The sequence below is a fragment of the Uranotaenia lowii genome, chromosome 1 (assembly GCF_029784155.1).
Source record: "Uranotaenia lowii strain MFRU-FL chromosome 1, ASM2978415v1, whole genome shotgun sequence".
Classification (NCBI taxonomy): Eukaryota; Metazoa; Arthropoda; class Insecta; order Diptera; family Culicidae; genus Uranotaenia; species Uranotaenia lowii.
Genome location: NC_073691.1, coordinates 78,380,474 through 78,404,870, shown reverse-complemented (window position 1 = coordinate 78,404,870; position 24,397 = coordinate 78,380,474). Strand labels below are relative to the sequence as shown.

Below are 24,397 nucleotides of genomic sequence, written 5' to 3'. Positions count from 1 at the left end.
ATTACTTTTTTACTTGTATTTCTTTTTCGGCTGGTAAACGGTGGATAATGTGCAACACGAGACCCCATAGTGGTCATATCACCTCTTATTCACAACTCCTATCTCTACCTCCCCGCGGTGCCGGCTGGGGTGCGAGTAACCTAAGCGGAGATCGGGTACCCAACCCCGGTGGATGCTTTGGTCGCATGCAGACTGAGAAGGTGGCCGCACGCGTCTGTTCCCCAGGTCAGGGGCGGCGTGCAACAACAACCGAGCGTCTGTTCTCCAGGTCAGGGGCGGCTCAAACAGCGTCTGTCTTGCAGCAAGCGGCTGAACTTATGAAATGCGGCTCCCGCCAGCTAAGTCCAAGATGGCAGCCCCATCGCGGGATAGGGACTTTAGGCTAACAACCTACTGCTCCCGATTCATAAACTTGTTACGGAATCCGAAAGAAATGACCGATCTGGAACTTTGGCGACGACTTTTAGCATGAAAACACGGACACGAATTGGAACTTGGAATGTTTTAACCCTTGCCCAACAAGGCAAGCTGGCTCAACTTGCTAGAGAAGCTAGCCGCCTCAAGCTTGAAATTCTGGGACTGAGCGAAGTCCGTTGGCCTAATACTGGAGAACACAAGACACAATCCGGGCAAGTCCTGCTTTACTCTGGCATACGAGGAGAACATGCTACTCGGGAACGAGGAGTTGGTTTCCTGTTAAGCCCGCAGGCCTACGCGGCCCTCATTAGATGGGAACCGATAAACGAAAGAATAATCGTAGCCAGATTTAGAACACGGGTTAGAAACCTTACAATGGTCCAGTGTTATGCGCCAACTGACGTTGCCGATTTGCAGGAGAAAGAGCAGTTTTACAGTCAACTGAACAGCGTGGTAGAGAGAATTCCGAAGGGTGACATTCAAATCCATTTGGGCGACTTCAACGCAAAGATTGGCTCCGACAATCAAGACCTTGAGCGCATCATGGGGCGCCATGGCTTAGGACAGATGAGCGAAAACGGAGAGCTGTTTGTAGAATTTTGTGGCAACAACAACATGGTGATCGGTGGATCGCTCTTCCCCCATCGACCAGCACATAAGGTCACTTGGGTATCCCGAGATGGCCGAACAGAAAATCAAATTGACCACATCTGCATCAGCCGAAAATGGAGAAGGAGCCTTCTTGATGTCCGCAACAAGCGAAGCGCAGACATTGCATCTGACCATCACCTCGTCCTTGGCGAGATACGACTGAGAGTTGCGCGTGTCCAACGGCGCGAGGAGAAAGTCGGGTGTCGATACGACGTCCGCCGGTTGGAGAATCCAGAGGTGAAAAGGGCATACGTTGAACAGCTAGAATCCCGAGCCTCGGAGCTGCCGACAGACGGAACAGTCGAAGAACAGTGGTGTGGAATCAAGAATGCCTTTATCACGACGAGCCATGGTACTCTCGGTAAAGTTTGTGGAAGACGAAGTGAATGGATGTCGGATGAAACTTGGAGGATGGTCGATGATCGGAGAAAGGCGAAAGTCGGAATTGAGCAGGCATGTACCGGGTCAGCCAAATCAGCCGCCCGCTTACGATATGCGGAGCTGGAAAAGGCAGTTAAACGAGCTTGTAGACGAGACAAGAGAGCCTGGACAAACTCCCTAGCCGAAGAGGGGGAAAGAGCCGCCGCCAATGGAGATATCCGATTACTTTATGACATTTCTCGCCGCCTCAGTGGTGCAAGGACTAATGCAAGAATGCCGCTGAAGGACCGAGCAGGTCAGTTATTGACCGATCGAACAGATCAGCTCAAACGATGGACTGAGCACTTCGAACAACTCTTCCGAGTCACGAATAGCGATGGCCAACAGAACCCGCAGCTCGAGGCGCCTACAGTAAGTCGCATAAATGGCGTCAACTCGGAAGCGCCCTCGCTGGCTGAAATAGAAGCGGCAATCAAAAACATGAAATCCAACAAAGCACCTGGGATCGATTGTATCCCTGCTGAAATGCTGAAAGCCGACCCTGCCCTGTCAGCACAAATGTTACACCGTCTTTTCGCTGACATCTGGGATACTGCAACATTCCCGGCCGACTGGATGCAGGGTATCCTCGTAAAGGTCCCGAAGAAAGGAGACCTGACAGAGTGCGGTAACTGGCGAGGCATAACGTTGATCTGTACAACCCTTAAAGTACTCTGCAAAGTGATCCTGAACAGGATCCAGGAGAAAATCGACGCTACACTCCGACGGCAACAAGCTGGATTCCGATCCGGACGATCATGTGTGGACCACATCACAACGCTACGAATCATACTGGAACAAATCAACGAATTCCAGGACTCTCTTCTGCTGGTGTTCGTTGATTTCGAAAAAGCATTCGACCGACTCAACCATGAAAACATCTGGGCGGCTCTAAGGCGACGAGGGGTCCCAGAGAAACTAGTCCATCTCATCGAAGCACAATACGAGGCATTTTCATGCAAGGTCTTGCACGATGGTGTCTTGTCCGAACCAATCCCGGTAACTGCTGGAGTGAGACAAGGATGTATTTTATCACCGCTACTTTTTCTAATCGTAATGGATGAGATTCTGACTGGATCGATCGACTGTGCACCGAACCGAGGATTGCCGTGGAATCCTTCAACAATGGAGCATCTGAACGACCTTGACCTGGCTGACGATATTGTTTTGCTCGCCCAAACGCAACCGGATATGCAGAGCAAACTCGACGACCTCACCGAAAGTTCCAAGGCAGCAGGTCTCAAAGTCAATGTCGGAAAGACCAAGTCGATGGAGATCAACACAGGAAATCCCTCCAGTTTCATGGTAGCTGGGCAACAAGTTGAGAAAGTGGAGTGCTTCCAGTATCTTGGTAGCCAGATAACGCCTGATGGTGGTACCAGGAAAGACATCGAAACCCGGATCAGAAAGGCCCGATTTGCGTTTGCGAGTCTCCGAAACATCTGGCGGTCACGCCAGATCTCTCTACGAACAAAAATCCGAATCTTCAACTCAAACGTCAAATCCGTATTGCTGTACGGGTGCGAAACTTGGTGCACATATGCGGTGACGACGCGAAAACTGCAAGTATTTGTAAACCGCTGCCTGCGGAATATCATCCGCGCTTGGTGGCCTGGCAACTGGATCTCGAATGAGGAACTACATCGCCGGTGTCATCAAAGGGCGCTAGAAATCGAGATTCGAGAACGTAAGTGGAGATGGATTGGGCACACGCTGCGAAAAGATGAAAACGAGATTTGCAGAGAGGCGCTAGATTGGAATCCAGAAGGTCATCGAAGAAGAGGCAGGCCCAGAAACTCGTGGCGGCGAAGCCTAGCCGCTGAAATCCGAACTGTCGACGAAAATCTTGACTGGGACCAGGTGAAGACGCTGGCTCCGGATCGTCAACAGTGGAGGTCTTTTACCACGGCCCTATGCACCGGAGGATCGGCGCGGGATCATTAAGTAAGTAAGTTGTATTTCTTTATAAACTGTAAGAATAAGCTTTTTAGAACACTTCCGAACTGTTGCTTTATTTGAATCATCAATCAAATGAATACAATGAAAAAAATGTGTTTGTAACTTATTTTCGATACACCCCTTATGAGGGGTGTAAAAAACTATTAATGTGATATAGCTTTCTATTCTTTCAAACGGTTCAGAGAAAGTAATTTTTATGTAAAGGTAAAACTGCACGATTTTTGAAAAAGAAGCCACTTTTTCCATACAAAAAAAAATTGAATTTTTAGCTAAAACACATATCTTGTTATTGGGCCTTTGTTCTGGTCCAGCTAAGCCGATCTAACGAACATACTCACGTTTTTAATTTAACCTTTTAAAAGCCCGTTTCTGGTTACTTGTTTGACTATTTCCTACAAAGTTTAAAAATATATTATTTTACAGTGTGGGTCAGCTGATGTATTGATTGGTCTGTGGTTCCAATGGAAATAACCTTATGATGTAAAGTTTTCGTTTCTTTTATCACTTTATCATTACGGGTAATCGATTGCACACCACCGTTGGACATAATTTGCTTGTTTCAGTTTGACCTAGAAAGGCTTGGCAACTGTGTGAGCAATGGGCATCCTGATTTAGCTGCGATAATAACCAGACATCCACGTGCCTGCCCAAAATGGTACTAGTTATCGAAAAATGTTTCACACGTTGCGTACGTCAAATTAATCAAAATACCTTATCCTTCAAAGAATCGCCAGTCACGCTTATCAGCTGTAAAGTGGTTCATTTTTATTCAACGTAGATTATATTTCGATCTGTTGAAAATTCGAGTTGTTCAAAATTGAATACAGTCAAACCATTTAAATAACAATCATTAGATAGAAATATTACCCAGTTGTAGAATTAAAAAACAAGAAAGTTAAAAGGTCTTTTCTAAATTTTGAAACACCCTGACAGAACAATCTTGAAAATCAGTAGTGAGCATTCCAATGAACCCAATTGTTCGACTGACACAGTTTTGCTAGAAATCATACGGCACGTGTTGATGTTATCTTTTGAAGTTCACCGACCGCAATCTTGTTTTGCACCAGGTGAATAACCTTTTTTTGCCACACTTTTGAGTTCGTACTCAGGGAACGAGAAAAGCGAGGCTCATTCTGAAGTTCGCGCAAGGGGAATCCATTGTTTTTTGCTAGGATGTATCGGTTAGTTTCGATTACGAGGGCGAGATCTAGAGCAAATTTGTATGAGGACTGATGAGACCTACCGACCCACTTTTAACCGGTGATTAGAAGAGGTCACATCGATTTTGCCGAGTCGGGTCCTTGTGAAGTAATTTTGAAATAAGTCGTTTACCAACGTTCAATTTGTGATTCCCGGGCCAAGGGTCTTGATCTTCAATCAGTGTTCTATTCGATAAATTCTCGTCCTAGATCAGATATTCTATGGAAGTGTTGTGCAGTGTGCAAAGAGTGCCAAATCCAGGGATTTCCTGATCGGAAATTCCCTCGAACTTATGAAATTTCAGGAATTTCCAAATCCTGGGAAACGCTGATAAATCCTGGATATTCCTGAACGAAACGAATGGTGTTTAATTACTGAAAATTTACTCGATCTTGATTAGAAAATTGGAAAATGATTGTTATACTTTGATACATAGTCACAGATGAACAGATGCACAAGCTCGAACAAAAAATCTTCAGAAACTTGTGTAAAATTCACAGTGCTCTTTTTTAAAGAAGCCGTTAAAAAGTGACATTTATTGCTTGATTTGTAACCTATGAACGGCGCAATAGATGGCACTGTTTGTAGATAGCTCTTTTGAAAGTAAGAATTTTTAAAGAGGACGCAATGGTATTTGAACTCATAAATAAATAAATTTAAAAACAATTAGATGAATAGTTCTATATAATTAGATGAACCACGAATAAATTTCAGTTGAGAAAAATAGCATCATAATAATGTTTTAACTAGAGAGACTGACGAAATGACAGATGTACAAGCTTGAATTATAAAATTCCAGAAACGTGTGCAAAAGTTCAAATGCTATCATTTAAACAAGCTGACTCAACTTTTGAAGTACCTGATTCTTGGAAGAGCGCAATTGTAATAAACTTACATCGTAGAAGAATGGATGGCTTCAATTTATTCACAACAAGGTAAATTCATTTAGTTCATTTTACCTTGATTCTTTTTACTAAAGAGACAAACTAACAATTTTGAACAAGCCATACGAACCAGTTATTTTATATAGCTGAACTTAAAACTATCAATTCAACGAAACACAGATTCTAGGCTTCTCTGAGCGGGAATTTTCTCGCATCATATCTGTTTATATTAAGTGCTTCATGCTAGTTTTAAGCAATTCGAAAAACAGCTTAAGGCTAAACGTAACTGATAACGTAAACCATAAATGTGTAACGAATCTTCAAAATCAATTTTCTCGAAACTCGTCAAATAGTAATACGACCATTACATAATTGACTAAAAGCAAAGATCTCCAAGTATCAATATAGTCGGGCTGTTTTTTTTTTCGAACAAATCGTTGGCGTCACCTACACAATGTTTATGGTGCTGCCGCCCTGCAAGATGAGATCCAAGCTTTGCAGCTTTCCACACAAGTATTGCAGCTTTGCATTCAAGCTTTGAGTGGAAGTACATCATCACACAAATACTTAGAAAATCAAGCGTAACTTCACTCACACAATGTTTATGATTATATTGTTTACAACGATGCAATTTGCACTGGTACATGTGTGTGCGTGAAAAAAGTACAAACTTGAGCTTGGATATCAACCCGCCAATACTCATTTGGCGCTAGTATTTTGTCGCCAGAATTCCGTGCAAGCCGATAGCGCCTGCTAAAAGTTTGTAATTTTGTTTGTTTACATTTGTTTTTCTTCTTGACAGTTCTCTCTGGTGTCCTCGGAGACATCTGCTGGCTCAAGCAAAAAACATTAAATTGATTCAAAACGGTCGTCTGGACTTTACACACTTTTCAAGGCTTAGCTTGTACATCAGTTCATCAGTGACATAGCTTAGACTTAAACATTTTTTTTCTTTAAATTGGTTAATACATTTGATTTGACAAAACAGTTCTTTTGAATTAGTATTAAAGTGAAGAACGACAAAAAATCGATAAATATGTAACACAGAAATTCTACAATCAGAATTGAACACCCAAAATAATCTACACGTAGCGGCTACGTGAAAAACTACATAATTTTTATCCAATTGATTTTCACGTAAATGCTACGAAATAAATATGTAAACGCGCTCCGATAAGAATCGGTGTAGAATGATCATCAACTAAAATTTACGTGATTTTATAATGAATACGACATGATGAGATAATGAAAGATTTGTGAAATTCGTTTGGTTTTGAAATGCAATTTATATGATCGTAGATTTTGTTTTGTTGCGCAACATAAACAGAATCAAACTTTGTTACAAAAAATCTGCAACCATCCGCAGTCTTGGCCTGTTTCGATTGGGCCCCCCTGTACAAGTATAAAAAAAGTTGAATAAATAAAAATGAATTTCCTGAAAAGTAAATAAACTACCTTTCTCGAATCAGTCGAGAATTCGTATCCTTTTAATCCCTGGAAGACACTCGGATTTACTTGATTCGTCAGGATGTTTAAACCTAATACCAAGCTACCGTGAAGGAATGTTCCGTGGCCTGAGAAAATAAAACGATTCATTGGTCACAAATTTGGATCTGCCCAATCAACGGTTAATCTATTCGAATCCCGAATATTGTGACCACTCACCTTCCAAATATTCCTGAGGCATCAGACAGAAATCGCAGTTTTCAGTGTAGTCCTAGGTCAGTGTATCACAACTTTCTCAAACAGAACGAACAAAGTCACCAAACTAATCTTTCCTTATAAGAATTTGAATAAAAACAATTCTCGAAATCGATTTGAAGCATCCACTAAGATTTTACGTGAAGTTCATGTGGCAATTATGTGGAGCTACTGTAGTTACTACCTGGACGCACTTGAAACATTGTAGTTACTAAAGATTCACGTAGAAACGATATGATGCAACAAAATTATAGTTTACGTGAAAAATCCCGTAAAAATAATTTCTAAATTCTTTTGGGTGAAGTGTTCTATTTTGCAACACTCATAATTTAGAACTAGAGTGTCCATTTCCCGGCCATTTTAGCGTTCCCGGGAATCGGGAAATGTGACGATCATTTTCCCGGGAATTCCCGGGATCCCGGGAAAAATTGAAAATGAATATTTGAAAATGAAGATCTTAATCCTGTACTGCGTACGAATTCTTATCAATATGGTATTGCTAAATTTAAGGTAGTAGTTTTTAATGCGTTTAAAATTCAATAAGTAAACCAAAGACCCCAAAGTCTGTTTCTAGCTGCAAAAATTTGAAATAATTGAGAAAGATTTTTCACTATCGATAAAAGTTAGTTAGCTAGACTGTAATTCATCGAACATCTTAAATTTTCAGATAATTATCCATTTGTTTAACAATATGTCACATTTTCATATGTGATGAAAGAAATGAGAGAAACATGAACTATCAAAGAACGAAAGAACATAAGCCGTAAATATCATGAAAATTTCGAAAAAGATACAACGGCTCACCGACAGGACTTGAACCTGCAATCTCCGCTTCGGTACAACGGCGCGTTAGCCAATTCCACCACGGTGAACGTGATGGAACCGGCGAACACGAGCAATCGAGCTCTGCCGATCAACTGCTGGACCTTCTATCGAAACACCATGTATATCCCGCATGTGATCTTTCCCTCTATTGATCTCTCTTGTTTCTCTAACCCCACCCATCGACTCGGGATTTTAGCCGAACGAGCACATGGTCGATTGCTTCGGGTTTGCCGCAACTTACGGTCAGATGAAGAAGCAATCAGTGCCGCTCAAGGTTCCGAGAGATCAATAGAGGGAAAGATCACATGCGGGATATACATGGTGTTTCGATAGAAGGTCCAGCAGTTGATCGGCAGAGCTCGATTGCTCGTGTTCGCCGGTTCCATCACGTTCACCGTGGTGGAATTGGCTAACGCGCCGTTGTACCGAAGCGGAGATTGCAGGTTCAAGTCCTGTCGGTGAGCCGTTGTATCTTTTTCGAAATTTTCATGATATTTACGGCTTATGTTCTTTCGTTCTTTGATAGTTCATGTTTCTCTAATTTCTTTCATCACATATGAAAATGTGATCATTTTCAGGTACAAAGATGTACCAAGCGATTTCATAACATCAGTATTGAACAATATGTCATTTCTTTGCTGATGATTTTGCTACTGTAAACAGTATCCGAGAAGAAAGTTTTAATTGATGAGTGTTGCAAAATAGAACATTCAGATTCTTTCCGTAGCGTTTCATTATTGGAATTGTTTGGTTTTATAGATTCTTTGGCGTTTTTCACTATTACTCTAAGTTTTCGATTGGAAAAACATGTTTTTATCAAATTCAATTTGATAACCAGATTTAAGAAAAAAATATTTAAGACTAAGCCATCAAGGTAGAACCACTGACATGACACTAAATAAGAACACAAATTCAACCATTTCCTGGCTATTTTTTCGTCAAATTTTGTAGGTTTGCAAAACCGACGAAAAAATGAACCTATTTAGCCCGATTTTATCGTAGAAATTGCCTTTTTTTTTAAAGTTGGGTGGTAGTTAGAAACTGGGATAGCATTTCTTCAAATCGATCGATGCGCACTCTGGAGTCGATATTATGATTCATATGATTCATTTTTCTAATTTAGATCGTGTAAATTTGTAGTAATTTAGAACATTTTATTGGCTTTGGGAATTCCCGGGATTTTTAGAGCGTTTCCCGGGATTCGGGAATTACCGAATTTTTCTAATTCCCGGGAATTCCCGACCGGAAAATCCCGGGTAGGACACTAGAGAACTAAATTCGGCATAAAATCAAAGTCAATCATTATTTTACTAACTTTTTAAGAAGATTGTTTCAAAACATGTTTATTTTACAATCTGTACTATTAATAACTGTTTGACAAGCAGTTGATAAGAGCAACAACTAAGAGATTTTTTTTAATTATTTAATTAAGTACTCGGCACATACAATTATGGCTATTTGTACTTTAGCTACCTTAAGCAGAAATAAAACCTAATCTTATCTTATTACTTACAAAACTAACTCATCTGAATTTCATCATACAATATTGCTTTCCTGAGAACTGGCCTGACACTGTGATTTTGTTATGCGTTCTAAAAGGTATTTATGCGTTGATTTACAATGACCAATCCGAAAACTAGTCAGTATAATAGAATCTTTTCTAAAAAATCGATTAACACCTTTCCATTCACTGACAGTTTTCTGAATCTTCCTCAGCTTGTTATTTTCCATGGTGTTTCAATTTTCATTCTAATCTACCCATCAGGCTTGCAATTTCTCTAACGAGAATCACCGACGTGCTCGGTTTTCGAATCTCGGTAGAGATTCTCTGAAACGCACCGCAGAGATTTTTAGCCGAACCTCGGTAGAGAACCTGTAAATCAACACAACAGAGCTAACACACACTACAGTTGAAAAATGTTTTCACCACGGAGAGCGACAGCGACGGCAGCTGGCTTGGCTTGTTGCGTTTACCAACACATACGAAGCTGAAACACTCGCCCGAAACATTCATCGTTTGTTGATGCTATTATTATGCACACCGTCGTGTTTGTTTTTGTCTTTGCTTTTTGGTGGCTTCAACTAGTCGGTTCTGTGTTTTCACCGGGGTGCTCTACAGTGACAAATCGTCGCACGCCGGAGCTATTGAAATTAGGTGTGTGTGGCTTTCGAAACCGGGGTGCGAATAATGTGTGGAGAGGATCGAAAAATCTCACCCGGGTGATTTGCAACTATCGCACGGGGGTGTGTTTTTCTCCGTTCTCCGTTTTTCTCGGTAGAGAATGGCATCTCTGCAGTACCCATGCAACATTTTTAATGGCTGATGTTATATCGTGTATACATGGAGCATTAGACTGATTTGATTTTGCGTCATTTTTGAGTTTCTCAATGCCTGGGGTCTAGAAGCTTCGTTATGGTTCAAAGTTCATCCATGATTTTTTGCCAGGTGCTCCTTACAACGGCCGTGATCAAACTTATCGACGATCATGGCAACACTCATCTCGCCAGAGCACTTCTCGACTCGGGCAGTGAATGCAGTTTCGTTACCGAGTCATTTTCGCAACAGCTGAAGTCTCGTCGAAGAGTTTCTAGTGCTGCCGAAACTCACACTCAATTTGCCGTCCGCAACACTAGATATCTAAAAATGGAATCTACCGAAGGAAATAGAGCTAGCAGTTCCCACTTTTTACCAAAATTCCCCCATCGACATCATCTTAGGTGCAGAAGTGTTCTTCGACCTGTTCGAGCCTTCTGGAAGAATTCCTTTGGGTGAATCACTGCCTGTTCTGAGAAATTCCGTCCTGGGATGGGTCGTGTCTGGCAAGGTTAAAAGCTTCAATGCAGTCAGCTCAGTAATTCCCAATCTTGCAACAGTAGCTGACCTTTACCAACTCATGCAGCGTTTTTGGGTAATTGAAGAAGATTCTACTCCTTGTGTGTCGGTGGAAGAAGCAGCCTGTGAGCAACACTTTGTTCGCACTGTTCAACGCAACTCGGAAGGTCGATACGTAGTTCGACTGCCCCTGAAGGAGCCAGTATCCACCATTCGTGACAATAGCAGCATTGCCCTACGACGATTCCACATGATCGAATCCCGTTTGCAACGAAACAATGATCTACGAGCTGAATACCAGGAGTTCATGTCTCAATACGCTGCTCTAGGTCACATGCAACGAGTAGATCACACAACGCACTCCAGCCCGCAGTACTATCTTTCACATCTCGCAGTAATTAGAGAAGAAAGTTCTACGACCAAGGTGCGAGTCGTCTTTGACGCCGCCTGCAAATCGGTAACTGGGAAATCGTTGAACGACGTACTCATCGTCGGCGCAGTCATCCAAGACGATCTTCGAACCATCATCTTGCGAACCCGAATCAACGCAATTTTGCTCATCGCCGACATCAAACAGATGTATCGTCAGATCCTAGTAAACGAACATGACACACCTCTTCAAAGAATTCTCTGGCGGTACTCACCCGATGAATACATCAGCACATTCGAGTTGAGAACAGTCACCTACGGTACGGCTAGCGCACCTTTTCTAGCCACTTTAACACTTCAACAATTCGCTGAAGACGAACAAGTAGATTTCTCGCTGGGCTCAAAGATTCTTAAACGTGATGTGTATGTAGACGATCTTGTGACCAGCGGAAGGACGGCCGAAGAATTGCTGCATTGCAGATGTGCAGACGAGGTGGATTCGAATTTCGCAAATTTGCTTCGAATTTGGATTCAGTATTGAAAAGGGTTCCTGCTGAAAGACGTGCACTCCAATCTTCTGTCTAACTCGCTACCGATCAGTGTATCAAGACCTTGGGATTGCAATGGGAATCAACTACGGACCACTTTCGTTTCCAAATTCATCTACCCGAACAATCCCAGTCCATACTCATGAGCAAAAGAATGGCCCTTTCTCAGATTGCTCAGCTCTTCGACCCGTTAGGATTGGTAGGTCCAGTCATCGTTACAGCGGAGGTATTCTTGCAGACTCTGTGGAGTCTCAAAGCAGACAACGGCAAAGCCTGGGGATGGGATCAACCCTTACCACCCTCACTTACAACGTACTGGCAAAACTACTATTCGCAATTATCGCTTCTGGAGCAGCTTCGTGTTCCTCGTTGTATTGTGCTACCCCAGTACGATACAATAAAACTGCATCTGTTTTCTGACGCTTCGAAACACGTTTATGGTGCTTGTGCATACTTCCGGTCAACAGATTCCTCTGGCGCAATTTCTGTCGGTCTGTCAAATCTAAAGTTGCCTCACTGAAGAAGTGTAGCATACCCAGGCTTGAGCTTTGCGGATCACTCGAAGCAGCTCAATTATACCACAAAATAGCCTCAGCATTCGGACAAAAGTTTCAGACGTTTTTCTGGGTCGATTCAACTACTGTGCTCGCTTGGCTGAAGACATGTCTATCAGTTTAGACAACATTTGTCGCAAACCGGGTTGCCAAAATCCAGCTCTCGACGGAGGGTACATCCTGGAATCATGTCTCTGATCAGCACAACCCAGCTGATCATATCTCGAGAGGTATCGATGCTAAAACGTTGATTTCCTGTGAGCTATGTTGGCTAGGACCAGATTGACTTCGCTCGGATCAGTGGCAACCATCATTGTCGACATCCTCCTTTGAAACCCAGTTAGAATTCCCCGCCAAATCCCGGCTAAGATGGTTTACTCGGTTTCTGGATCCGCGCCAATGCGCATAGGAGGACGAATTGGAAGATCACCGTTAAACTACGACGCTAGGCATCAAATTTTGCTTCCCTACAATCAACCAATGCAACCCGTCATTTCACGGTAACAGGAGTGGATTACTGGGTTATTTAATGTTGTTAAAAGTTGTTGTTTTAATATTATTTAGTGAAGTAGGAATAAACATTGTAGTTTGTAAAAATGAGTAGTTAAACGAATTGGAAATTACAGAACGTGGAAGAACTTACCTGGCCGCTTTAAATACTTACCTGCATAAACACCTGCATGGAAACTTACCCATCTGGAGGGCTTACCCGCAACTGGATCCCGCAACTCTGGAACACCGAAATCCTTTACCGACGAAGCGCTGAAAGGTTTAAGGTACTTACCATTATGGACTTTTAATTTCGTACGCAGGTAGCATAATCACGATACAAAAATATGATACAGTCTCTCAAACCATTTCTCTCAATCTCGAAAAAATACTACCGATACCGAGATTCCAAAATTTGTTTTTCTAAAAAATGATCAATTTGGTAATCTGAGAAATCCTTGACCCATATCCTTTCGATCTTAAAAAAAATGGCAGCTAGGTCTGATAGTTAAAAACTTTCTGGATTGATATTTTAAGAAAAAAAGATTCTAAGTTTTGTAAGATAGATCAAATATAAACCAAGTATATAGAAAGGGATAAGAAAAAAACGACAGCAAATCAACAAAGTTGAAATATCTTAGTTGTTTTAGGAACAATAAAGAAACACAATTCAATACACCTATGTGACAATCTTCAAATGTTTCTAAATTAGGGAGAAAACAGCTGAAGTGTGGAAAAACTTAACCCGAAATAGCACTGAAAATAATGATGAAAAATAATCTGATCTAGCCCCTGTGATTATGCAACTTTAGCTAAAATGGTTCAAAAATTCCTGAATGTTAATGTTTTTCGTGGAAAAAAAATTGTTAACTATCATCAAACCAAATGTATGAGAGTTTTCCAGCAAAAAACAAATTAGTTTTCACAAGGTTAATATCCTGACACGGGAAAAGTCCTGATCCAGATCCTAGATCCCGGATATGGATTATGAACCCTTATCATGGACTCTGATCCATATCCTGCATTTGAAAAGATCGTGGATCATAATCCTGAATCATTAACTCGAATCATGAACCTGTATATTCGTTCTAGCCCCAGCATTCTGGATCACTATGCTGATCCTGGATTCTGATCCTATACTCGAATCTTGACACTGGACTTTGTATCCCATTCTCATCCCTAACTCATACAGTAGTTACTTCAAAGTTCTGCAAATATCATGGATTAGTTTTCATTCAAAACGAAGCTTTCAGACCTCAGGGTTCACTCCACATGACCCCAAATCGACTCACTATAAATAATAGCCTAATATACTTGTCTTGATTAAGCCCATGTTTGATGCGTCAAATAATGTTTTGTTAAATCTTTCGACATATTTTCGCAAAATTAGAATTAAAAATATCTTTCATCGAATATCAATGAAGACTTTAACTCGATGACTGGGCGCTTGGCAAGAGATGATAAATTGAATGGACGGTGTTGAATCTTAAGTTTGAGTATAAACATATGTACTCTTCTGATATTTTTGATAAAAATGTTGCAGATAAACAAAATGTCTTCTATCCACATTGCAAAAAGATAACGGCAAAAGAATGATCACAATTAACTTGAAAATATTGATTCTGACAATTTATATACTAGCGGCAATAAGACTCTACGCAATCTCCGATAAAAGTCAGTACTTCGGATTCAAAAATAAAAATGATTCATTCATACCTGGAAGCCTACCATCAATCGAGTTCGTTCGTGAGAACTCGACTACAATGGCAGCTGCTAAAACCCCACCTGAAAAGTATAGTGACCCGCCAATGAATTACTTAATCAAAACCAAAGACTTTTATAAACGAATTGACAACGAGAGCGATCAAACTTTCTGCCCCAATATGGGAGCCAATGTAACACTGTTGATGCTGATAACTTCGTCTCCAGATCACAATGAACAACGACTCTCAATACGCAGATCTTGGGGGTCTTACAGCGATCGACGAAACGTGTCAATAAGATTTGTATTGGGCCGCTCATTGAACCAATCTATCGAAAATGAAATCATGACTGAAAACCTTCAATATGGCGATCTGGTACGGGGAAATTTCATCGACAGCTACTGGAACCTGACGCTGAAAACGATCACCATGCTCGATTGGACCAGCTCCAACTGTCCGGAGGTTAAATTCATTCTAAAAACCGATGACGACATGTTCATCAACGTTCCCAGGCTGCTGGCGTTCGTCGAATCTCATGCAAGCTCGAAACGGACTATTTTCGGTCGTCTGGTCGTCAAATGGAAACCGGCCAGAAATAAAGGGTCAAAACATTACATAACTTTAGAACAATACTTCCCACCAATTTTTCCTCCGTTTACAACGGGTAAGTTATCTGTCTTTTAATTCCCTGCTTCTTAGAATATTTTTTTAAATTTAAATTTCTTCGCAGGACCAGCGTACCTGATGACTTCGGATGTCGTAGCAGATTTGTACAAAACCGCACTAGCTCAAACCTACAACCAGCTGGAGGATGTGTTTATCACCGGAGTGGTGGCTCAGTTACTCAACATCAAGAGGATCAACATGAAAGAATTTCTCAATCAACCGTTGTCACCGATGGATGAATGTACAGTACAAAAATTCATCAGCATCCATCGGGTCAACTCTACCGATCTGTTGAGGTTGTGGGAGAAATTGTCCGATGATAGTTTAAAATGTGGATAGGTGAACTTAATACCAATTAATGCATTATTTAAGTGGATATTTTAATTTATTTGGTTAATTACGAGAAACAATGAGAATCATCCCTGATTAAAGTTTTTGCTCGGGGTCAGAAATTTTCGCGTGAATATACTCACACATGACATAAAACATTAACAAAGTTGAATGTTCATTATTTCGATAGACTTGGACTCGTTACAATAATTGACTTCTTACAAAATGGTCCCTCTGAACCTCTGCTGAAATTGGCCAATTAAGCCTCCGACTATGGCCTTAAAGGCCCACGACTTGGGCTACTCGAGCCGAATTAAAAACCGTGATCCGTATCTGATGGTGGTTAGCTTGGAAAAGAGACCAAACATTAGGCTGGCTTTGACTCGACCCTTCGGAAAACTCTCTTCGTTGCCGAGAAAAATCCGATGATTTTGGTGCGCATGCCAAAATGTTGATGCCCGCATCATCGACATGTTGTTTGTTACCAGAGATGTCAATGTGCCTGATTTTTCGAGGCTCTGTTTGACAATCTGATAAGCCATTGAATTTCCCTGATTTTTGAAAATATGCCTGATTTGCCTTATTTTTGCGAATGTGATGAAAAATGGGTTAAAAAAAGGGTGATACGGTCAAAATTTGGTCAATATCAACTTGAAGTATTTCTTTCAATTTTGCATTTATAAAACCTGAACACCCCTCATTTTGAAGGTGTGTGTGTGTGTGTGTGCGTGTGTAAAATGTTGCTCCTATTTTGATTTTGGAAATCACTCTTCAGTTGTCAAAATGCTAACTCGCACGCAAAGCAAGCTGGCAAAATCGCTGAAAGTTGCCAAATCAACCGTTACAAATGTAATTAAAGCGTTTGGGGAACGTTTGTCGACAGCCAGGAAGTCTCTATCGGGGGGAAATCGAAAACCGGAAGCCGCCGAGACGACAAAGAGAGTTGCCGATAGTTTCAAGCGCAATCTTAACCTCTCTCTCCGAGATGCCGCAAATAAGCTTGGTGTATGGTCTACAACCGTGCATCGAGCCAAAAAACGAGCCGGACTATCGACTTACAAGAAGGTAGTGACTCCAAATCGCGATGATAAACAAAATACGACGATCAAAGCGCGATCCCCGTGGAGGCTGTACACGACGATGCTGACAAAGTTTGACTGCGTGGTAATGGACGACGAAACCTACGTCAAAGCCGACTACAAGCAGCTTCCGGGACAGGAGTTTTATACGGCAAAAGGAAGGGGAAAGGTAGCAAATATTTTCAAGCACATGAAACTGTCAAAGTTCGCGAAGAAATATCTGGTTTGGCAAGGCATCTGTACCTGTAGCTTGAAAAGCAGCATTTTCATAGCTACCGGGACTGTCAACCAAGAAATTTATGTGAAAGAGTGTTTGAATAAACGTCTGCTGCCTTTCCTGAAGAAACACGGATGTTCCGTACTGTTTTGGCTGGATTTGGCATCTTGCCATTACGGTAAAAAAGCCATGGAGTGGTACACCGCCAACAACGTGCAGGTGGTTCCCAATTGAGAAATACTGAGCTATTGTCAAGCGGAACCTAAAGAAGACCAAAAAAACTGCTAAGGACGAGCAGCAGTTCAAGGCAAACTGGCTTTCTGCGGCGAAAAAGGTGGACAAGGTTGCTGTACAAAATCTGATGGCAGGGGTTAAGCGTAAGGCCCGGCAATTCGGATTTGGAAAAGCGGAAGTCTAACTGAATATTTTTCCTGAATTTTATACAAATTAAACATGAAAAAGAAACATAATTTCATTTTTCAAATACAGTTTGCGCTCAATCTCTGAGCGGATAGGACGTATTTTCGATAACGCATATCAGAAGTCGATTTCAAAAGTTGTATTTCGAATATCGTATCGTTGGAGCGTTTAGTTCCACGATGGGGCGACGCGAAAATACGTTTCGAATTGATTTTCCGCGAGCGCCGAAGTCCCCAAGTTATGAAGAAATTCATAAATTTATCACACAAAAACTCGGGTTAACACGTGATGTTGTACTGTTGATTCAACCAAACCGTCGTATCGGTTGTGTCTTTGTTGAGGTCAACGACTTCGAACTTGCGCATCGCATTGTCGAAGAGCACAACGAACAACACGAAATGAAAATCGACGAAACAACTTACAAAATTCCAATAGAGATGGAGGATGGAGCTGTAGAAGTGAGGATTCTGGACTTACCACGTTCTGTGACGGCTGAGCAAATCGCTGAATTTCTTGGAGGGTATGGTGAGGTGCTCTCGATTCGGGAGTTGTTATGGAACGAGAAATATTTCTTTTCTGGAACACCAACGGGTGTACGCATTGCCCGTGTGATAGTTGAATCCAACATTCCGTCGAGCGTTACGATTGACGGCCACATCACCTGTCTTTCGTATAAAGGTCACCAATTCCGAAACTGCAACGGACCCGACCGGTCACGATTTTGCCGAAGATGTGGTGAAGAAGGACACTTCGCTAGAGTTTGCAAAAATGAACCGAAATGTATGCTGTTCAAGCAGGCGGATGTAAACGCTCACGAAACTGGTGGCTTGGACTGCCAGGAATACAAAAAGGCGAAGGCAAGCCAGTAAAATTGGATGTACTAATCCAGCTAAACCTCAACCATAGCGAGGTCGCACAGCTTCTGCTGGAGCAAACGGTAGGCAAAAGGAAGTGTGATGTGGCGCTTTTATCAGAACCATACAGAATTCTGTCTGGAAACGGTTATTGGACAGCGGACAGGTCTGGTTTAGCTGCTATTTACGCCACGGGACGTTTTCCTATCCAGGAGATAGCGGTAGATTCTCAGGACGGATTTGTGATTGTTAATATTAACGGCGTCTTCTTCTGCAGCTGCTACGCTCCACCAAGATGGACGATCGGGAAGTTCAACACAATGTTGGATGAACTCACTCACAAACTGACAGTAAGGGCCCCTATAGTGATAGGAGGACACTTAAACGCGTGGGCGGTTAACTGGGGTAGTAGGTGCAACAATCCTAGGGGCCGCAGTCTGCTAGAGTCCTTCGCGAGACTGGAGGTTGAGCTTTGTAACACTGGATCTATCAGCACCTATCGCAAGTATAGAATACCAGACAGAACGTCAGTGATAGATATCACCTTTGCGAGCCCATCATTAAAAACTGACATGAATTGGAGAGTGTGTGACGATTATGCGCACAGCGATCACCAGGCGATACGTTATAGCGTAGGAGACCGAAATCCGCTGGCAGTAAGGCAACTGGCGGAGATGGAAGACCAAAGTTTTCGATAAAGAAGTGTGCACCGAAGCTATTATCATGCAGGGAGCATCGCGGGTCCATAATGCTGAGCAGCTGATGAAAATGATGGTAGCGGTGTGTGACATGACCATGCCCAGAAGGAATACATCGAAGTGGTGGCGACGACCAGCTTACTGGTGGACCTCAAAAATAGCTGAGCTTCGTACTAGCTGTCTTACAGCCAGGCGACTAACTCAACGAACGAGAAACGAAGCCGATAGAGAAACGAGAGGTGCCGTTTACCGAGCAGCCAGGGTGGCACTTAAGCGAGCTATTAAAACAAGTAAAGAGAACTGCTACAGAGCGTTATGCCAGAGCGTAGATGATAACCCATGGAGGCAAGCCTATAGAGTTGCACTGGCGAAATTCGGTGGCCCAAGATCGCCGACCGAAAAGTGTCCGGAAAAACTGAGAGAGTTCGTTGCACATCTTTTCCCGCAGCATGGCCCGACGCAGTGGCCACTTACCCCGTACGACGCGGGTGCCCACAACTTCGAGCCAGTAACTTGTGGCTATCGCTAAGAAACTTTCGGTGAATAAGGCCCCTGGTCCGGACGGAATCCCAAATGCAGTGCTGAAAGTGGCGGTACAGAACATTCCGGATACCTTCAGAGTTGTGCTACAAAAGTGTCTCGACGAGGGTTCTTTTCCCAATTCTTGGAAAACCGTGAAGTTGGTTCTACTACCGAAACATGGGAAACCCCCCGGGCATCCATCATCATACAGACCTAATTGTCTGCTAGACACCCTTGGTAAGCTACTGGAGAGGATAATATTGAACAGACTTATTATTAACACCGAAGGCGAAAGTGGACTGTCGGACAGACAGTTCGGTTCCGGAAAGGAAGATCTACGGTGGACGCCATCCGAATGGTGACAGAGTATGCGCAGCATATAAAGCATATAAAAAGCGAACAGGTGTTCGTCACTGCGCTATTGTGACGATCGACGTTAAGAATGCCTTCAAAAATGCCAACTGGGAAGCGATTGCCAAAGCGCTTCATAGGATGCGTGTTCCCAATACCCTCTGCAGGATAATAGGAAGCTTCTTCGAAGATCGAGTCCTGACGTGCGAAACCGAAACTGGGTTACGATCTACTGCCCTAATAGCGGATGTTCCACAGGGTTCCATACTCGGACCTGTGCTTTGGAATGCCATGTATAATGAGGTATTAACGCTGAAACTACAGGCGTGCAGATAGTCGGATTTGCTGGCGATATCGTGCTCATGATCACCGGTGAAACAATCGAGGAGGTAGAAGACCTTGGAACGTTGTCCGTAGAAAAGGTTGGCATCTGGATGGAGGGAGTCAAGCTTCAGATAGCTCACCATGAAACCGAAGTTCTGCTCGTGACCAATACAAGAGTTGTGCCGCACATGGAGATTACTGTTGGAGGGCACACGGCATCTTCGAAACAGTTGTTGAAATACCTTGGAGTGATGTTCGACAACCGCTTAAGTTTTGGTGCGCATGTCGAATACTGTTGCGAAAGTGCATCGAAAGTCATAGATTCATTGGCCTGGATTATGCCAAACTGCCATGGTCCAAAGAGTAGCAAGAGCTCCTTGCGAGCGTAGCACTGTCGAAACTACGATACGGAGGAGTGGCCTGGTGCTCCGCGATAGAGGTAGAGGGCAACAGATCCAAATTATGCAGCACACATCGGCTGATAGCCATGCGAGTTTCCTGTGCATACAGGACCATATCAGCAGATGCAGCTTTTGTCATCGCGGGCATGGTTCCCATCGACATAACTCAGGAGGAGGATAGGGAGTGTTACAAAGCAAGAGCTGTTAGAGGAGTGCGTAAAATTCAACGAGAAGCGTCAATACTCAAGTGGCAGGAGCAATGGGACGCATCGAAAAACGCAAGATGGACGCATAGGCTAATCCCGAGACTTTCAGACTGGGTAAATCGGAAGTATGGAGAGGTCAACTTCTACCTGACGCAGTTCCTTTCGGGTCATGGGTGCTTTAAGCAATACCTTCATCGGTTTAAGCTTATCAGCTCGCCTTATTGCTCGGAATGCGTAGGTACGGAGGGATCGGCAGAACATGCTATCTTTGTCTGCCCCAGGTTCAGTGTTCGGCATTAAAGCGCTAATCGCTAATTTGTCTATTTCGTTTTTGTTAAATAGTTATCGTTTTAATTCAGTTTTTGACCAAACGTTTGTACTAACAGATAGACAAACTCCACCATAAGAAATCAATCAAGGAAGAATGCTGATATATGATTTTTTCTTGTCTCTGGCGTTAAATCGCTAATCGCTTATTAGTCCGCTACTTTTTTGCTGGTAAATTTATTTTATTACGGGATTGCTGTTGAAATAACGGATAAACAAACTCCACTAGGTGCCATTTTTCAAGCCGGAATGCTGATAAATGTTATTTTCTACAAGGTGATGGAGTTTTTTGAGCCGTAATTTTTTTAAAAATAAAGTTATAAAATAAATACATAAACAAAAATGTAGCGGACTAACTAGCGAATAGCGTTTTAATGCCGACCTCTGCCCAGATTCATTTCAAGGTGTCAACAACTTCAAAACTTGAACGCTGAAAACATTGTGAGTGAAATGTGTCGCGACGAACAGTGCACCAGTAGTTAATACTGCTTTTGAATATGGCTTTGTAGGTTTATTTTACTAGACCATGTGATTTATAATCCTACTTAGTCGGGTGGTGAATTCTAAATAACTCGTTTTATAGCTCAGGCGATTAAGTAGGCTCCTACACAATCGTGGTACTAAACGTCGTTTCTTTAAGGTGGAGGCCATTTTGTCAACTGGAGATCGAGCTCCGCAAAAAAGTGCGCAAATCATTCTGTTGACCTGCGCCAACAAAATATAGGTTTCCAATTATTTTCAAATAACCGGTTAAGGGATTTTTGTTATGTTGAAGTTAAGCATTTTTTTTATAGTTCCACCTTTTATGAGCTAAAGGTATATTATTTTGAAGCTCAAAAGTACGGTTGATGAGGAAATACATTGAAATTTTTTTTCCAAGCTTCCAGCAACACGAACCAGAAGATGCCAGAAAAGTTTGATGATATCAAATAAATCATTCAGTTAACGCCTAAGTAAGTTTTATCAAAGGTTCATCTTTAAATGTATACTCAGTCAAGGGTATTCTTACCCTAGTTTCATCTATACATGTTAACAATATCTTTGATGCTGTAGAAAGTCCCCGTCACCAGTATCAAACACGCGAAAGCTCCCAGAAGCCCATTCTTCCACAATCGCCACTTCATCCGTCCAAAGTCCCCGGGCCATCGCAGTGCCGTATCCAGAACGATTGGGATGATCATGCTCGTAGAAACGGACACAATCGCACCGACAAAGTCGATGAACGATCCCAGATTGGGAACCAGCAGCGCCGATCCGGTCACAAAGAGACAGTGACTGAAGCGCATCGTTATCTGAGCTAGGTTATGTCTTTTGACCGGGACCTTTGGCTCAATTGCGCCCCACAGGATTTCCATGGGAACGTAGTAGTAGAGTCCCGTTGTTAGCAGAATTGCTCCGGCTGCCAGTAGTTGAGTTGATTTCGCTAAGCTGGAAAAGAGAAGGTTTAATGGGGATGTTTTGATGCTTGTTTCGGATATCTCACGCCTCATCGGTCGGTAGATTAAGGGTGACCGAACCCTGGATTTCATCGCCGAAAGTTGCATAGCCACTGAAACCTGTCGTGAGGCACAACACAGTAATGCAGGCGAGTGCTACGTTCACAACGCCCAAAGGTTTGAGGTAGTTTTCCGGGTTTTTCATCTTATTCTCTACCGGAAGTACAAGGCTGGCCCCTTCGATGGCAAAGGCAATCGTTCTAAGTCAAAAGATTGTTTATCAAAATTAGCTCTCGATCAGTCAAGATGAGTATTTACGCAAAAAATGAAGGAAGACCAGCGAAATCAGGCCAGAGATTTCTGTTTTCCAGCGAAAATGGCTTCTCGAAGATGTAGTACATCGAAATTGCAAATGTTAACAGAAGGCTGAAATTGGCCAGCAAAGAAAGTGGGACCAGATACTTTAGCTCCCGAATCTGACTGATTATCGCAATGAAGGCACCCACCAGGAGGATGTAGATCCTTATGGACCAATCTATCGATGTTTCGCTATTTATCACGCTTCGCAAATTCGTTGCTATGAACACCAGGTATATTCCGATGGTGAATGTGTTACCCATAAACAACATTGTGTTAACTACCGATCTGAAACGTACAACACATTCTTATCATTTTGATTTAGTGTGCAGAAACTATTCCAATGAAGGTACCTCATCACATATTTGTATTTCTTTAGATCCACTTTACTGTGAAGAAACACACATTCTGCAGTCTTAGCGTAGTCAAGTAAAGGAACTTTGCTCAGCTTACACACCTTCCAAGAAGTGGATACCTGTAAAATAAAAAATGAATTACTTACAGAATTTCTAGTTTCATCAATCTCTTACCAACATGCGTATGCAGTGAGTATATACGGAGGCCACCAGAATAGTTCCAGGGATGCCAAACAGCAGTCCGCCATTTTTAAAGGCCAGCGGAAGCGCCAAAATGCCGGTTCCAAAAGATGCCTTTATCACGTGAACAAAGGACTCTAGCGTTCTGACAGAAAAATGTCAACCAGATTTAGGTTAAAACGCTGATTCTCTTTCAATCGTAAACTACTCACGAATTTGCATTCTTGATTTGACGGTGCTCGAATGGATTGTACTCTTCGGTGCTAAAAATGAAGATTTAATTAACCAATTCCCATCTAAAAAAAATCCGAGCACTTTTGATCTACACACCTTTGTTGCCGGCTGCTGTCCATGATCACTTCATTTGCGGAATAATCAAAACAATTTCACTCGGCTTGGAGGCGCTTACCTACTTACTGCGAGTCTTCGTCAACATTCTGTCTTCAGAACAGGGTTATCCGAAAGGAGGTAAATTCCACGAAACAGCTATAAAATAAGTCTTATCTTCTCATTCAGTTCAGACGACGATGATGATGATTCAAAGTTGTAAAAAACGCCTTTAGTTTATTGTGTGAAAAGAATTTACGTTCTATCGGCCTAACAATTGTCTTCGGAATAACACCATTCAACTGTGACGCAAGTAGTATATTGGCTTTCATTGATTATCCGGTATTGTACCTGATTTATGACCAAATAGCCTTTCAAAATACGATGCAATCATTTTCCTTTTAACTACAGCAGAATCCCGCTAACCTCGGACAACACGAAAAACATTGAAAACACTATCCGTTTTCGCAGGTTTTGCCTATCAGCCGGAAGCATATATTAAGCTCAATAAATGCTTTTTGAATGAACCCGGTGGCTCGGATGAGCGGGGTTCTACTGTACCAAAGATATCGGTGTTGGAATACTTGTTATTGTTTCTGTAATAAAAATGAGGCAAACGTTTGAGATATCCGGTTAAAATACGGAACAGTGATATCATCAAAGTTGAATTATTTAAATATACACGGAGAAAAGTGTATTGTTTAGCCAACAATATTCCACTTGTATTCATTTGTATAGATGATTGATTCAACTATTATTATGGTACATTATGGAAAAAACCAAAATCTCAAGA

General features: G+C 42.2%; 3 protein-coding genes across 3 annotated transcripts; 2 read left to right on the top strand and 1 right to left on the bottom strand.

Annotated features, from left to right (window-relative positions):
• Positions 1-10,951: 10,951 nt before the first annotated feature.
• Positions 10,952-11,800, top strand: LOC129761065 (uncharacterized). Its single transcript, XM_055758769.1, has one exon. It carries the CDS (start codon positions 10,952-10,954, stop codon positions 11,798-11,800), a length of 849 nt encoding a protein of 282 aa, XP_055614744.1.
• Positions 11,801-14,613: 2,813 nt separating this feature from the next.
• LOC129761064 (N-acetyllactosaminide beta-1,3-N-acetylglucosaminyltransferase 4-like) lies at positions 14,614-15,558 on the top strand. Its single transcript, XM_055758768.1, has 2 exons — positions 14,614-15,217; positions 15,284-15,558. The coding sequence occupies exons 1-2, from the start codon at positions 14,614-14,616 to the stop codon at positions 15,556-15,558; spliced, it is 879 nt and encodes a 292-aa protein (XP_055614743.1).
• A 5,835-nt stretch (positions 15,559-21,393) lies between these two features.
• On the bottom strand, positions 21,394-24,003 carry LOC129739430 (proton-coupled amino acid transporter-like protein pathetic). The gene is made up of 7 exons (XM_055730883.1): positions 23,608-24,003; positions 23,490-23,540; positions 23,272-23,422; positions 23,095-23,216; positions 22,703-23,029; positions 22,432-22,644; positions 21,394-22,376 (listed from the first exon to the last, which is right to left on the bottom strand). Exons 1-7 carry the CDS (start codon positions 23,628-23,630, stop codon positions 21,965-21,967), a joined length of 1,299 nt encoding a protein of 432 aa, XP_055586858.1. The 5' UTR covers positions 23,631-24,003; the 3' UTR covers positions 21,394-21,964.
• Between the last annotated feature and the right edge of the window lie 394 nt (positions 24,004-24,397).

Bases quoted from the DNA above. Each gene is read 5' to 3' on its own strand.
- LOC129761064 (XM_055758768.1), top strand. From the start codon at position 14,614: ATGGCAGCTGCTAAAACCCCACCTGAAAAGTATAGTGACCCGCCAATG. The intron at 15,218-15,283 runs GTAAGTTATCTG...ATTTCTTCGCAG, and splicing joins TTTTCCTCCGTTTACAACGG to GACCAGCGTACCTGATGACT.
- LOC129761065 (XM_055758769.1), top strand. From the start codon at position 10,952: ATGCAGCGTTTTTGGGTAATTGAAGAAGATTCTACTCCTTGTGTGTCG.
- LOC129739430 (XM_055730883.1), bottom strand. From the start codon at position 23,630: ATGGACAGCAGCCGGCAACAAAG. The intron at 23,541-23,607 runs GTGTGTAGATCA...CTTCATTTTTAG, and splicing joins GACAGCAGCCGGCAACAAAG to CACCGAAGAGTACAATCCAT. The intron at 23,217-23,271 runs GTAAGAGATTGA...TTTATTTTACAG, and splicing joins CTCACTGCATACGCATGTTG to GTATCCACTTCTTGGAAGGT.